We start from the raw sequence: 16,249 nt of genomic DNA on the forward strand, positions 1-16,249 counted from the left end.
TGGCCTCTGCCTCAGGCGCTAGAGTGGCTCTGGATGCAACAGAGCGACGCCCCAGATGGGCAGAGCATCACCCTCTGGTGGGCGTGCCGGGTGGATCCCGGTCGGGCACATGTAGGAGTCTGTCTGACTGCCTCCCCGTTTCCAGCTTCAGAAAAATGAAAAAAAAAAAAAAAATTCATTCAGTCTGATGAAAACATATTTTCTTGTAATTTACAGTGTTTACTGAACAGGGCTGGGACCTGGGGCGATATCTTTTGTGTGTCCAACTTCCTGGATGTTCATCTCAAAAATCCCAGGGCCTCAGCCAGCCCATTTCCCCTGAGGACTTAGCCGGGGAGAGTGAGAGATGGATTTCACCTGCTGCCTGTGGTGAGCGAGGGGAACCAGGCAGGGCGGTGCGCAGGGGGCAGCAGGCCTCTGGGCACTAATCCTGGACTCTGCCATCTCAGAGGAAGCTGGCACCTTCAGACGTGGTATGACACGACATGCGCTGGTGGGCAGGGTCCTCCTCTCCCCTGGGGTCCCCCTCCTATAAGTAGAGAGGAGGTAAACCCATGCTCAGCACTCGGTGGGACTTGCCTGCCCAGGTATATTGGGAGATAGAGGGCTCCCAGACTGTGAAACTGAAAAACCCTCCCCTAAGACCCATCCTCTGTGCTGAGCCTCCTTCTGGCATGGCTCAAGAGATAGATCCTTGCTCTGCCCCTAAATCCTAGCCAAGGTAAGTTCCCCCAGCGGCTTCCGACAGGCCAGGTAGGAGGTCGGGAGGAGTGCTCTATCGCCCTCTGGTGTCCACTCACCTACCCAGACCTCTCCAGGGTCCCTCAGCTCTTGAGTGCCCTGAGGCTGTGTTGGAGGTGTTAAGTTGCCTCTTACTCGCTGGGTGACCTTGGGTAAAGGTCACTCCCCTCTCTAGGCATCAGTTTCGTCATCAGCAAGACACAGGATTGGATTGGACCACAAAGTCTTGAGAAAGAGAAAGAGCCAGCCCCAACCATGCGAAGAAGAGAGGACAGTCACAGGGGCAAGGGCAACAAGTTAGGGAGCCCGAGGGTACCAGTGAGGGGCTCGCTGGGAGCCCCGAGAGACGGGGCAGGGGAGAGGGTGGCAGCGGCCCCAAGGCGAGGCCAAGAAACAACGGTAAAGGGGAAACAACCAGGCCGGGAGCCACACTGTCACCTCTCCTTCCCGCTCCTCTCGTCTCTGTCCCCTCCCAGTTCCTCCTGAACAGCTAAACTAAGACATCAGATATTCTAAACCGATCCTTTTGAAATAAAAGATGTTATTGCGACAATTAGCAGAATGTAAGAGGGCTCACATGATTAGGTGATAGCAACACATCATCCAGCTGTTTTGATGGTCAGGTAGTAGTTTGGCGGAAGATCATCCGTGTTTGGGCAAAGTATACGCATCATGTCAGCAACTTATTCACAACTGGGTGGGGAGAGATCTGTGTACCTCACTTGCAAATTGCTGTAATTTTGACATTGTTCCAACAATTTCCCTTTTTTTAAATTCTATAATTATCTCTTGAAATGGCATACATCCTTTGATGCAGCAATTTCAGTGTCAGGGTTTTTATTCTACAGATATATTGGTATTAGTATGTGTGTACAATGATACTTATGTATCAGCATCAGCATGTCTCGTCAATGATAGGAGTTATTAAATACAATGTACATATTTATGGCAGGTATTTAAAAGAGCGTAAAGGCAGAAGTTAACTGATCATCAGATAACTCCTGATAGTCTTACAATGGATACTTTGTAACCACCACTGGACAGAATGTGTTGAGTCTATACTCACAGCAGTTAATATTTACTGAGCTGGTCTACAGACACCGCAGTTTATAGTTTACCTAGCACTCCCCACATGAGTAGGTCCTCCTACTATCCCCGCCACGCAGAACAGAGAACTGAGCGGCGGGGGGGGGGAAGGGGGGGTCATTAAATAGCATGCCCAAGGTAACACCGCGAGTGGATAACACACCCAGCCCAGCGTCCAATTCTTGCGGTTGCTTGGAGAGTCCCGGTGCTTCACCACACACAGGAGAACGGGAGAAGGAAGGATACACAGACACCATTGACACGATTGACTTTGAGGAGTAAGACTAAGCCGATTTGACTTCTCATTTTATCCTGTTTATATGCTATACCATATATCTTTATCACCTATCGCCACATTATTCATGTCATACATTTTAAAAACATGCTAATTTAAATGAATAATTAGCAAAGTACAAAAAACATTTGTTTTTTAAAATCTACCACTAAGGAACTTACAGTCCCCACACCAACTTTGGGGGGAGGGGTAATAATTTTACAAGCAGTTGTCCAGTGTACAGGAAGGCTTTGGAAAACCCAAGAGCCCGCTCACATGGGTTGTGGAAAGTGTTGTAAGGGTCATTCGCACCCGTCTCCAAAGTCTGCACACTCCTGTTGGTTGATGGTGTTCGGTGAAGAGTCCCCACCCCAATGTAGCCCAGGGACCTGAAATACCCCAACTCACCGCCAGGGCTGCGGTGGGCGCACCTGCAACCAGTTCGCTAACCCGAGTAGCGTTTTGTGGCTTTTGAAAGCTCCTTACAAACTATCTCAACGATCCCATAAGCTTTAATTTCCTCTATCATAAAATGGAGATAATAACTGTTCACCTGACAGCATTGGCTATTTATTTATATTCCTATCCCCAACATGCAGATATGGAAACTGAGCTTCAAAAGTAGTTCCAGGGGGAAAGAATGTTTTGTTTTGTTTTTTAATAAGTAAGAGAGAGAGGAGGGGAAAGTGCTCTTGTGCGCCCAAATCCGGAGGCGAGAGGGGAGGTGGGAATTGGGAAGGACGAGCGAGCGAGCCGGGTGGGCAGGAGAAGATGCTGGCTGCCCCCGGAGAAGGGCGCGGTTCGCGGCGCCCGGGAGCAGAGGCGCAGCCGGGAGGAAGGTCCCCGCACCTGCGGGCGTCCCGGCGCGCGCCCCGCCCCGTCAGCGCGCGGATCCCGACTCCGCCCGGAGCCGCCCCCGTGTGACCCGCAGGACTCTTCTCGGTGGGCGAGGACTCGGTGCCCTCGCCGTGGCAGGGGTGCTGGCGCCGTGGGCTTCCGGGTCCAGGGGCGTCCTGGTGCCGGGCAGGATGGGAGGCGGTGAGGGCCACGGGATCTGCGCGAGGAAACCCTGGGTTCCAAATCCCACTTTCCAGTCGGTGTTCCCACTTAGCCTGTGGCTTTGGCTATGGCGCTACGCCAAGCCTCAGTTTCCCCAACTGAAAAGCTGGAGTCAAGAGCGTTCTCCTTGCGGAGCTGGGACGCGGAGTGAGCGAGGGACCGCGCGCTCCGCGGCAGAGCTCAGTCGGGAAAGCGGCACCGAGGGCAGGGCCGTGCGGCAGCGTCACCTGCGAAGCCACGCGCCTCGCCAGGTGTGGGCTCAACCCAGCGTTCCCCGCCGCCGCCTTTCTCCCCGAAGCTGGCGTGGGGCGAGGAGCGAGGGGTTCTCCCCTGCACGGGCGCCTCCCGCACGGCGCCGGAGTGCTCGCCCCTCCTCCCGGCCGGCCCAGCACCCCGAGGTGCCGGCTCCCCGAGCTGGGCGGGGCGCGGCGCACGTGACCCGGGCGGGCAGCCCCGGGACCTCGCCGCTGCCCGCAGGCCAAGGCAGTCAGGAGTTTCCGCCTCGTGCCCCGCGCCCTGCTGTCCCCGTGCGCCCTGACCAGACCCGCAGCCTCGTCCGAAGGAGGGCTGGCGCCCCGGGGAAGAGCCGGTGAGTACCGGGAGAAGGAGGGACGGTGGGCCACCACGGAGGGACCGCGGACAGGTGTGCAGCTTTGCTGGTGGGAAGACGCCCCCCAGGAACCCCCGGCCTCGCTCCAGGCTGGTGAGGAAATCGCATTTAGCTCCTAGAACCCCGAACCTCAGACTTCCCCGGGTCCAGGCCCTCAGGCAGCCCACTGGGAGGAGAAACGGTGCTTTTCATCGGAAGCCCACTTGCGTGCGAGTCTGGGTCTGCCTGCCGTCTCCGCGGAGGCTGCGGACCTCGGAGGGTTTCACGGGGCTGGTTGCCCAGTGGCCCAGGGCTCTTTGGGTCAATACTTCCTCCTGGGCATCTTGCCCTGCAGATCTTGGGGACAGAGCCCTGAGGGTGTCCCGGCCTCCCTGTGGGTCTGCAGAAGCCCTGGGTTTATTGGAGTTAACATTTGTTTGCTGCCAGACCTCTTCCTGGACCGCCCACCCTGTCGTGGGGACAGGTGCAGGCCAGGCTCTGCCCGCCATGCCTGAGCTAAACCTCCTTATACATCCCCAAAGGTTTCATAGGCTCAGCTCTTGACCAAATATTAAAAACCTCTCTTCATTTTCAGTTGGATTGGAGCCCTTTTTTTTTTTTTTAATGTGTTGGGTTTTGTTTTTATTTTATTTTATTTTATTTACATATTTCTTTCTGAGAGGATGAAGTGGTGATGGGGGAAGGGGAGGCCCTGGGTAGCCCAGTGACTGCACAGGCTGACCCTGCCCATGGCTGTGAGGTCCAGGGAGAGGGCCAGAGCATGCAGACCACGGGCAGCTGAGCAGCGACGCTGGCACACGGGCCAGGACAGTGCCGGGCACACAGCCGAGCGGGCAGTGGTCTCACTGAGGAAGGCGTTAGGCACTGAAGACTTGCCACCAGCTGAGTGGGCCCGGTGGAAGGACTGGGGTGAAGTCGACTTGATGGGAAAGGTGACTCCGGTGGCCTCAGAGGACAGTGTAGTGACTGCTCAGGTGGTTGGGTCAACCTTCGAGATGGGACTGTCTCGTTCTTTTCAGAAACAAGCTCTGGAGGAAAACTCTCCCCATCCTCCCACTTTGTAAACCCCCCACCGCCACCTTTAGTTCTAACATCTGGGCTTCATGCAAGCCTTGGAGAGGGCCAGAGAGGCCATGGAGCCCGACAGTTGTCTGTGGTAAAGATGGAAACACTGAGACCCAGGGAATTGTCCCAGGTCACAGGGACGCCTGCTGACTCCCCCCCCACACACACACATACACACATACACACACCCACAGTCCTAGCCTGGGACCCGGCCTTGCTGTGGGCAGTGGCGCTGAGGCCTTTGCTGCAAACGCAGGACCTGTGTCCGTGTCTAAATGAGGGACCAGGGTGGCAGAGAGAATGGGTAGGCGGCAGGCAGGCCGCAGAGTGCCCGCCCAGGGATGCGCCTGCAGGGGCGGGGGGCTTCCTCGGGAAAACGTGCTCAGGGTGCAGCTGACGAGGCCTGGGGGGCTTGTTCCTACTTCCCCCGGTGGGCAGCAGGTCCGGCCCGTGGGGAGAACCACCCAGGGCAGCTCTGGGGGCAGCATTGGGCAGACAGCCACGAGAGATGCAGGCAGAGTCCCCACAGCGGGCATCTGTGCCCTCCCTCCCTCAGGAGTGTGCCTCACCTTTGTTGGCAAGAACAGCGCCTCACACCTGACTCTGAGTCAGCCGGCTTCCCGCAGTGTTAGCTGGGCGTGCAGGGAGAGACTCGGACTGGCTTCCCAGTTGTATTTGCTCCCGGTGACCGCCATTAATCACCATGGTTCCGAGGCTCAGGGGTCGTCCCGCCCACAACGCGGTCAAGCCAGGTGTCGTGAAGGAACGAACGCCCCCGCCCAGACTGCTCTTTAATTTATTTGGCCAAAATACGAACTCAAATATTGAACAATAAAGGTGACACACCACACTGAAATTCAGCAGCTTGGGTCCAATATACTCATGTTATAAACCTGGTTCTGGTGAGTTCTCCCCGCCCCCCCAGGCCACACCCCCTTTTCTCCCTTCTGACTGTGAAATGACTGGGGAAGGGGGGCAGTCTCGGTGACTGAAGCGTGATTAGCTCTGAGCAGTGGGACGGGCACAGACCGGAAGTGTTTTCGTTCAGGAACCTCATGACCAGGAGGAGTTATCTACACCAGGACGGGGCGTGGCACAGAGCCTGGTGGATGGACTCTGCCCTCCCCACACTCGCGCCCTGGGGGCTGGCTCCCCCCTCACCCCGGGCCGGGCCAGGCCCGGTGCCCAAGCAGCCCTGCGCCCTCCGTGGGCAGCCCCTGACTGCTGTGGGTGAGGGGTGCCCGGAGGAGATCAGGCCTCCCTGAGCCAGGAAGCAGAGAGTGATGAGCGCGGAGAAAAAGGGCTGAAAGGCGGTCCCCTCCCTGAGCCCGTGTGGGTCCCGCAGTGTGACTGTTCCGGGGTGGAGGGGCCGGCCCTTCCACCTCCTTCCAGTACTCCCCTCTGTGTCCCAGCCTGAGGCAAGCCAGCCAGAGGGGCTGCTAGCCAATGTGTCCCCAGAAGGCCAGCGGCTTTGGTGTGTGCCTTTTAAACGCTGACATCAAACATATTCTTCACATTCAACTTGAGATTATTTTCTAAATATCAGTTTTCAAAAAAATGTTAAGCCTTTTGCTGACCCACTGAATGGGAACATTCAGTCACAATAGGCAAAGACCCTGTTGTGGACCGGGACCCTCAAACCCCGGCTGTCCCCAGAACAGCTCCTGCCCTCGGCAGCATCGCCTTGGTTGCCTGGCACAGCCCCCTGCGAGGCCGGGTCTGAACGGGGGTCCCTCTCCCTCCCGCCCTCTCCCTGCCCCTGTCGTTGGGCTGGAATCAAAACTAAGCACTGGGTAACGTTTTTCAGGTAACATCCGACCCAGGAAGCGGCCACATCTCTCTGGTCTCGGTTCAGCTATGCAGGGTGTTGGGCAGCTAAAATATATATATTATGCTCACTTTGTTAAAGATGGCGCTGCCCACGTCAAAGCCGTCGCCCAGGTGATATTAATGTGTGTCTCTGTGGGTTGTGGGCAGGATCCTTGTAGCCTGGGGCTTGGTTTTAGGATTAAGCCTTTCCCACCCTTTTTGATGTGGGGTGGTACAATCCCATCATGCCCCAGAGAAGTGACTTTGTATTAGAGACTTCCCTATTTTGTATATTGGATTGGAGGTTTTCATTTCTACACTATAAAATGGGGGCAGAATGGGAGCTTGTGCTCTCAGTTCCTGAGATTAACATTAGAGAGCAGAGCAGAGAAGGGCCACGTGGAGGAGGCCAGGAGAAGCAGCCAAGATGGTGGAGTGTTGAATGAGAGGCCAGTTTGTGCAGGGAGAAGGAAGGAGATGGGGAACAGAGGTGAATAAGTCTGGTGAGCTAGAAACCTTTGATTCTAGGAAACTCGGATAAGTCAGTAGCTTTGTGAGCACTGAATGTGAGTGGGTTTTGGAGCCCAGTGTGTGTTTTTACTTGCCCACCGGGTGCAAGCTAGGATTAAAGATGATGGCCCACCAGTTTTTGGCTCCGTTGTTTCTTTACCGACTGTCCGAATCCAATGCGAACCTGCATGGGCCAGGCTGCTGTGATGGTGGCCGTAGCTACTGGCTTTACACAGGGTGTATATTTCAAACTATGTCTCTGCTCACCACCGGCTTATTAAACGGAGCCCAGTGGACACGTACCACTCTCCTTGGGAACTCGGGGTCGTCAAGAAGCCTCCGAGGGAGAGCCCAGCTGGATCACCACGGTCCCTGTGGCCTCCCGCTCCGCGGCCTCCCCCGCTCACATCTCAGTGTGCTGCTGGCTGGCCTCTCTCCACACAGCCGGGAGTCCACGTGGGCCTCCCCCGCCCCCCAGGAGAAGGGGTGCCACGGCTCAGCTGATGGTCACGGTGTTTTCATCTGCTCTGAAAATAGAATTTCGATGAATGTGCTTCTTAGGATACCATTTTTTCTCAAATGTGGTAAAAAAAAAAAAAAAAAGAAAGAAAGAAAGAAAGAGAAAGAAAGAAAAGAAAACTGAATAAACACCAGTCATGCATCAAATAACTTTTTGTTCCGACTTTTTAAAACCCAGAAACTGTGTATGTACTCCAGGGAGCATCAAAAGTCAATTCTGACTTAATGTTTTCTTGTCCAGGTCTAAACGCAACTCTAACGAGGGCAGTTTGGACGATGCTGGCGCTCGGGTCCCCTCCTGACGCGGCTTCACTGTCGGGCCGCGCTGGAGGGTGGCCATGCTGAGGGGTTGGGCAAAAACATAGATATAAATTTCTTTCCACCAATTTTAAGGCACAAGCCAGGGAACTTTCTAGTGGACAGCCCTGGGATCTCTGTGGAAATTTCCATCTCAAATGCTTTCTGAATGCTGTTCAGAAAGTGTCACTTTTCGTAATTAACCGCTCGTGCCAGAAAAAAACGGAGACACCTCGCTGGCACAAGGCACGTTTTCTTAATGCTTCCGCGGTGGGCACTTTCGGGTGCTCAGCAGCTGGCAGTGAGGGGACCCTCCCTGTGTTCAGGAGCGTGTCCCTGGACACCTCTGGCACTTGTCCACAGTGGAAAGAGCAGAAGGAGCCAGTGCCCCAGAGGGTGAGGTCCAGGGCGGGAAATCGGTCCCTTTCACTAGGGAGTGGGCATTCTCCACAGAGGTTCGTTCATTTCCCTGTTCGGGGAAACCGCTTAACTCCGGGTACAGACATGGTGCCCGGGAGTCCGGGGCTCTGGGTGCTGCCCGGGAGTCCGGGGCTCTGGGTGCTGCCCGGGAGTCCGGGGCTCTGGGTGCTGCCCGGGAGTCCGGGGCTCTGGGTCCTGGCCGGGAGTTCGGGGCTCTGGGTGCTGCCCGGGAGTCCGGGGCTCTGGATGCTGCCCGGGAGTCCGGGGCTCTGGGTCCTGCCCGGGAGTCCGGGGCTCTGGATGCTGCCCGGGAGTCCGGGGCTCTGGATGCTGCCCGGGAGTCTGGGGCTCTGGGTGCTGCCCGGGAGTCCGGGGCTCTGGGTCCTGCCCGGGAGTCCGGGGCTCTGGGTCCTGCCCGGGAGTCCGGGGCTCTGGGTCCTGCCCGGGAGTCCGGGGCTCTGGGTGCTGCCCGGGAGTCCGGGGCTCTGGGTGCTGCCCGGGAGTCCGGGGCTCTGGGTGCTGCCCGGGGCCTCGCGGGCTCCCTGGGCTGACGCTGCGACTCTGTGACCCTCCAGGTGTGACCCTGACGAGGAGCAGAGATGGGGAGGAAACTGGACCTGTCCACGCTCACGGACGAGGAGGCCAGGCACGTCTGGGACGTGGTTCAGCGGGACTTTGAGCTTCGACGGAGAGAAGAGGAGAGACTGGAGTAAGTGTGAGGCTGAGCCCACAGGGCCGCGTCCTCCCACGGCCGGCCGCCGAGGACGGGCGGGCGCGGGGCTCGCAGGGCGGGGGCGCGGCGCCGGACGGAGGCCAGGTGCTGGGAGACGCTCCACCTTCGGGCCTCAGTTTCCTCGCACTTAAAGCGAGGGGACCCTTCAACCTGACTTCCGGGTGTTCCCTGAATTAGCTGTATCTCCACTTGACCCCGCCTCCCGGGTGACATCGCCAAACTGGGTGATACGTGGGCCCCAACATTGCAGATGATAAAGGGGTGAAGACTCAGTCTAGTCTGAAACACCCCGTATGTTGGGGTCGGGGTGGGGGTGTTTAGGGTAAGGCTGACTTTCCGCCTGCCTGTCTGAGAGCCCCTCCACTCTCCATCAACCGAGCTGAACCCCCTCCCCAGGCATTCCTAACCCCCTTCTACCTTGGGCATTATTCCTCCCCCCACCTCTGACGTCTGGTTTCCCCCGGCTCCTCGTTACCTCTCTGGGAGTCTCTGTGGGTCGGTGGGCCTGAGAGAAGGAGACATTGAGCAGAAAGACCCGAGGAGGTGAAAGGGGCCCCAGGCAGGGAGGGGAGGTCCCGGGCAGCAGGGGTGGGTCCTGTGCACCTTCACGGGGCCTGGGCCTGCCTCTAAGTCCCTGCAGGCCGCTGAGCAGAGGAACGGCAGGACCTGACCTCTGACCTCTGCTCTGCCAGCCGCGGGTTACGACACGCGGTCAGTTGTGCTTAGAAGGCAGAGCCGGCAAGTTTGCCCACAGATTGGACGTGGGGTGGAGAAAATGGTGGGGGGGGATCACAGGGGGCTCCAAGGTCGCGGCCTGAGTAGCTCGGAGGATGATGGAGCTGTCCCCTCACCTGGGGGAGGCACCGTGAGGCCGGGTCTGGGGGACAGTGGGGAACGGTTGAGACACGCCCAGGTGGGGTTGGACTGCCTGCTCACCGCGGCGTGCGCAGGGGGGCCACACACAGGCTGGGCTGGAGCCGGGGGGATGGGGTTACGGGCGTTCTCAGCACGCGGATGTGCCTGCCACGGCGGCTCTAATTACTACAGACTGAGTGACGAGCGTCCAGCCCGGGTCTCCCGGTTCTGGGCGTCAGAGGTCCTACTGCAGACTGAGTGACGAGCGTCCAGCCCAGGTCTCCCGGTTCTGGGGGTCAGAGGTCCTACTACAGACTGAGTGACGAGCGTCCAGCCCGGGTCTCCTGGTTCTGGGGGTCAGAGGTCCTACTACAGACTGAGTGACGAGCGTCCAGCCCGGGTCTCCCGGTTCTGGGGTCAGAGGTCCTACTGCAGACTGAGTGACGAGCGTCCAGCCCAGGTCTCCCGGTTCTGGGGTCAGAGGTCCTAAAGCCCAGGTGTCAGCAGGGCTGCTGCGTTACCTCTAGGGGCAGAAAGGGAAAACCCGTCTCCGTGCTGTTCCAGCTCCTAGGAGCGTCCACATCCCTCTGCTGCTGGCCCGGCCTCCTCCTCTGAGGCCAGCCTCACCCTCAGCACGGCCCCTTCGGCCCCCTCTGTTTCCGACTCCCTGCCCCCCTTACGAGGACCTGTGATGACATTGAACCCCCCTCCCCATCATCCAGGATAACCTCCCGTCCCAATAACTTAGTCACATCTCTCAAGTCCCTTTTCTGCCACGTCAGGTGACATGGCCACAGGTTTGGGTGATTAGGATGTTGACCCTAGAACTTAAAACCACAGACCGAGGAGACCACCCAGGGCAGGGGACACGGGTAGAGAAAGACCGAGCCGGACAGAGACAGAGGCGCAGCAGTGAGGGGCCCGGGGCCCGGGGTCTGACACGGACCAGAGTCCACGGCAGACTCACTGGTCGTTAGGTGGCCCAAGTACAGAGCTTAGCACCTCTCGTGTCTGGGGACCGTGTGGGTCAGTGACGTGCTCTTGACCACCTGCCCACCCCCTGGGTTTCTGTCATGAACCCACCTTCACCCCACTGGTCTCTGGGGACCGCCTGCCCCTGAGTGACCTGCACGGACCTCGAGGCTGGAGCCCCCAGCAGAGCTTGACCGGCTCCCAGGTGCTGGGCAGGGACCTCAGCCGGCCAGCAGCTGTCAGCCCTGTGCCTCGGAGGATGTGACCTCCCAACCCTGCCCCCTCCCCCTCCCCCACCCCCACCCCGTCTCCACCTCTGACCACCCCACTGCTCCACATCCGGAGGTCCCTCCTCTGGCTTTCTCACTCGGGGAAAACTCCCGGTGTTCTCTCACTGATTTCTCCGGAGCAGCTCTCTCTGCCTCCGCCCTGGCCTCCTCCAGCTGTGCTGAAGGCCCTGGGCCACACGCTGGGCCACATGCTGGGCCACTCGCTGGCTGGCTCGCAGTGACAAAGCCAGCCTGGCCTTTCCTCTGGGCAGAGGGACCTGTCTTCCCAGGGACGGGTCATACCCTGCCTCCGGGCAGCCCAGCTCTTGTTGCAGATGGCGTGGAAGGGAGGGGGGGGCCCAGCTCTGGGGGGGCAGAGGGAGGGGGGTCCAGCTCTAGGGGGGGGCAGAGGGAGGGGGGCCCAGCTCTGGGGGGGCAGAGGGAGGGGGGCCTAGCTCTGGGGGGGCAGAGGGAGGGGGGCCCAGCTCTGGGGGGGGCAGAGGGAGGGGGGCCCAGCTCTGGGGGGCAGAGGGAGGGGGGCCTAGCTCTGGGGGGGGCAGAGGGAGGGGGGCCTAGCTCTGGAGGGGGGCAGAGGGAGGAACCACTGCTGGGCCCCAGGCAGCCACTCTCTTACCCAAGACCCTCCTTCCGTCTGGACTTAGTCTAAGGGGGTTTCCCACTTGGGACTGTCAACTCCCTCTGATGTCCCTGCGTTTCCTGTATCTGCTGTCATTTTGCATTGCAAAGAGAAGAAGACACGCCCAGGTCACCTCTGAGTTCTGTCCCGATAAGAGGTCTCCTGTTAGGAATCACCAGACTGTGATAACCCTGGGCTGTGAACAGCCTGTCACTCCGCCAGGTCCCTAGGCCGCTGGGTCACAGTCAGGGCAACTTCTGGGTTCAGAAACGCCTGAGACGCCTTCTCAGATGGGGCAGTGGGGGGGAAGGGGGGGTAATCGGATTCTGTATCTTCCGGCCTGCCCTGTGCTTGGGGGTGGGGCTGTTAGCTCTCACTGTGCACACAGGGTTCTGGCTGGTGACCCAGAGTCCTGAAAACAGTGGGGGGGGGGGGGGAGAAGGGTTTTTAGTGTGTTTTCTTCTGTTTGATGTTTTTGTCTCTTGTTCACTGTGCTGTTGTTGGTCGAATACGCAACAAGAGGCAAAGCTGCCTCTGTCCATGAAAAACCTTTCCTGCACTGTCCCCTCACACCTCCCCGGGCCCCCCAGGCGGCCGCGGGGCCCAGGCACCGGGGAAGCGGCCAGCTGAGACAGAAAGGACGTGTTGGAAATGAGCTTAGCGTTAAGACTGATTCTTGACACCAAACCTGGTTCTACGGGGTGAGTCGCCTGAAATACCGGCAGTTCATTCTTATAACTGAAGAGAACTTTTAAAATACAAACCCCTCCTTCCCATCCTCTTCCCAGTGCTCATCTGCGCGTTTAACCGCATTCGACGCAGACGCTCACCCCTTTCTGGTCCCCCGCCCCACCCCCGTGGTTCCGGTTCTCCGGAGCCCGTCCCTGGTTTCCTCGCGGTCTCCTCGAGGAACAGCCTCCTGTCTGCTCCCAGCTCCCGACTCTCTGATCTGTGAATCAACAGCAGACAGAATGGAGACACCGGTCCTCAAGTGACCGCTCCCTGGGAGGCCCGGACAGACGTGGCAGTCCAGGAATTGTTCAGATGAGCTTTTGATGTCTTTGTCCTGCTCCGAAGGGGACGCCAAATGGACGGTCCAGCACGACAAGCCTGCCCAGGTCATTGACCACACAGTTAGCAGGGGAGGCCTTGGGAAACCCAGAAACAAGCTTGGCCCTGACGTGGAGACCGCTCCCTGTGGGCTCAAGAGCAGATTTCGCCAGAAGGCAACCTGCTCAACAGACTACGCCCATTTGGAAACAATCAAAGAACAGCCACAACAAACATGTGTTTCTTTTCATATTTTACAAAGTTAACAGCAAGGTGTGTTAGGCGGGTTTCTCCCCAGATAGGAGTGTCCGTCCACCGGAAAGGATGTTGATACAATCCGGGTGACAACCCGCCATCCCCCAGCACTGCCGCCCAGCTCTCCTCCAGGCGGCCTCCGTCAGAGCCCGTGACAGAAGAGCGTCCATCCACTGTGACAGAAGAGCGCCCACCCACTGTGACAGAAGAGCGCCCGTCCACTGTGACAGAAGAGCGTCCGTCCCCTGTGACAGAAGAGCGTCCGTCCACTGTGACAGATGAGCGTCCGTCCACTGTGACAGAAGAGCGTCCGTCCACTGTGACAGAAGAGCGTCCACCCACTGTGACAGAAGAGCGTCCGTCCACTGTGACAGAAGAGCGCCCGTCCACTGTGACAGAAGAGCGTCCGTCCCCTGTGACAGAAGAGCGTCCGTCCACTGTGACAGAAGAGCGCCCACCCACTGTGACAGAAGAGCGTCCGTCCACTGTGACAGAAGAGCGCCCGTCCACTGTGACAGAAGAGCGCCCGTCCACTGTGACAGAAGAGCGTCCGTCCACTGTGACAGAAGAGCGCCCGTCCCCTGTGACAGATGAGCGCCTACCCACTGTGACAGATGAGCGCCCGTCCACTGTGACAGAAGAGCGTCCGTCCACTGTGACAGATGAGCGTCCGTCCACTGTGACAGAAGAGCGCCCGTCCACTGTGACAGAAGAGCGTCCGTCCCCTGTGACAGAAGAGCGTCCGTCCACTGTGACAGAAGAGCGCCCGTCCACTGTGACAGATGAGCGTCCGTCCCCTGTGACAGAAGAGCGTCCGTCCACTGTGACAGAAGAGCGTCCGTCCACTGTGACAGATGAGCGCCCGTCCACTGTGACAGAAGAGCGCCCGTCCCCTGTGACAGATGAGCGCCCACCCACTGTGACAGATGAGCGTCCGCCCACTGTGACAGAAGAGCGTCCGTCCACTGTGACAGAAGAGCGCTGTGACAGATGAGCGTCCGTCCCCTGTGACAGAAGAGCGTCCGTCCACTGTGACAGAAGAGCGCCCGTCCACTGTGACAGAAGAGCGTCCGTCCACTGTGACAGATGAGCGCCCGTCCACTGTGACAGATGAGCGCCCGTCCACTGTGACAGATGAGCGCCCGTCCACTGTGACAGAAGAGCGCCCGACCACTGTGACAGAAGAGCGCCCGTCCACTGTGACAGAAGAGCGCCCGTCCACTGTGACAGAAGAGCGTCTCCACTGTGACAGAAGAGCGTCCGTCCACTGTGACAGATGAGCGTCCGTCCACTGTGACAGATGAGCGTCCGTCCACTGTGACAGAAGAGCGCCCGTCCACTGTGACAGAAGAGCGTCCACCCACTGTGACAGAAGAGCGTCCGTCCACTGTGACAGAAGAGCGTCCGTCCACTGTGACAGAAGAGCGTCCGTCCACTGTGACAGATGAGCGTCCGTCCACTGTGACAGAAGAGCGTCCGTCCACTGTGACAGAAGAGCGTCCACCCACTGTGACAGATGAGCGTCCGTCCACTGTGACAGAAGAGCGTCCGTCCACTGTGACAGAAGAGCGTCCGTCCACTGTGACAGAAGAGCGTCCGTCCACTGTGACAGAAGAGCGTCCGTCCACTGTGACAGAAGAGCGCCCGTCCACTGTGACAGAAGAGCGTCCGTCCACTGTGACAGAAGAGCGTCCGTCCACTGTGACAGATGAGCGTCCATCCACTGTGACAGAAGAGCGTCCATCCACTGTGACAGATGAGCGTCCATCCACTGTGACAGAAGAGCGTCCGTCCACTGTGACAGAAGAGCGCCCGTCCACTGTGACAGAAGAGCGTCCGTCCCCTGTGACAGAAGAGCGTCCATCCACTGGAAAGGGTGTTGATACAATTGGGGTGACGACCGCCACCCCCCAACACTGCAGACCAGCCCTCCTCCAGGTGGCCTCCGTCAGAGCCCGTGACAGATGAGCTTGCCCAGGTCCCTGATTTTCACCAGGATCGAAGACCTTCAGGCTGTGAGACAGGATTCACTAAAACCGGTGTGACCAGGCTGTCTCCGTGACACCAGAGCCTGTGACCCTGGGGGCCAGGTTTCAGCCGCCCCGCAGGCTGTGCTGAAGACATCCCAAGTCCCCTGTCCCCGGCTGTGGAACTGCGGAGGCTGGAGGTCTTAGCCCCTCCCCCCACCTCCCTCCACCTCCCCGGGAGCCTCTTCAGTGTCATTCCAAAGAGAAGTGTTTGTTCCAGGGAACAGGTTTGCCAACGGCCCTGATCTCCTGCATGGCTTCCCTCTGAACTGATGGGAAGGAATCCCCTCAGGGTCTGGCTCCCCAGTGGCCAGGACCCCCACCCCGCCCCCCACAGGCTGTTTCAGACACTGGAGGAGAAGGAAGGGGCGGGGGAGGCCATCTCACCTTTGAATCACCCCCCCCCCCCCCCCCCGCAGATGCAAATCCCTCCCTGAAGCTGGCATGTGTGACCAGGGACTTGGGAGTGGGTTGTTTACTGAACAGGGTGTGATGTTATTCCTGGCTTCCGGTCAGGAGCCGGAGCTGAGCGCAGAAGAACTGGCCAGGCTCAGGTGCACAAAACTAGGAGTTAACAACCTGCGTCAGGAGGGGCCTTAGAGTGGCGTGGGGGGCGGGGCACTGCCACGAAGACGTGGGTCTTGCTCCGGAAGAACTCGGAGCCTCAGAATAGGGTCGACGCTTCTGTGAGAGAACCCACGTCCTGATGTCTAGTCTGCTGCCCGTGCAGGGCATGGCCTGTGAGCCCATGGGTGTGGCCCCCGCCCTGGGTGTGGGGAGGGAAGGTGAACAACACAGGCTTTGCTCAAAGGGGCACCTCCGTCTTTGACGGACACTCCAGCAGCATTGGCCCTCGCGGTCCTGGAGGGCCCCCTGGGGTTGGGTGATGTCCTCAAAGGAGACCAGAGGGAGGTGGGGGGCAGCAGAGGCTCCTGGGAGGTGGGTCCAGCCTCGGCTGTGAGCAACCAGCTCCTGAGGCCAGAGAGGCATTTCGCTGGGAAGGCCGCTGTTTCTTACTGCTTGTGTTCCCTTGAAATCCTTCCTTCCCCCCCTGGGATTCA

The 16,249-nt window shown here is 58.8% G+C and overlaps 1 protein-coding gene across 1 annotated transcript in view; it reads left to right on the forward strand.

Annotated features, from left to right (window-relative positions):
• Positions 1–3,607: 3,607 nt before the first annotated feature.
• Positions 3,608–16,249, forward strand: part of MLPH (melanophilin) — a 42,967-nt gene continuing 30,325 nt past the window's right edge. The window contains exons 1-2 of the mRNA XM_066345570.1: positions 3,608–3,749; positions 8,966–9,099. Coding sequence (XP_066201667.1) covers positions 8,990–9,099 — 110 coding nt within the window. The 5' untranslated portion in view covers positions 3,608–3,749; positions 8,966–8,989. The remainder of the gene's footprint in view (positions 3,750–8,965; positions 9,100–16,249) is intronic.

Source organism: Saccopteryx leptura, chromosome 7 (genome assembly GCF_036850995.1).
Source record: "Saccopteryx leptura isolate mSacLep1 chromosome 7, mSacLep1_pri_phased_curated, whole genome shotgun sequence".
In the NCBI taxonomy this organism is placed as follows: Eukaryota; Metazoa; Chordata; class Mammalia; order Chiroptera; family Emballonuridae; genus Saccopteryx; species Saccopteryx leptura.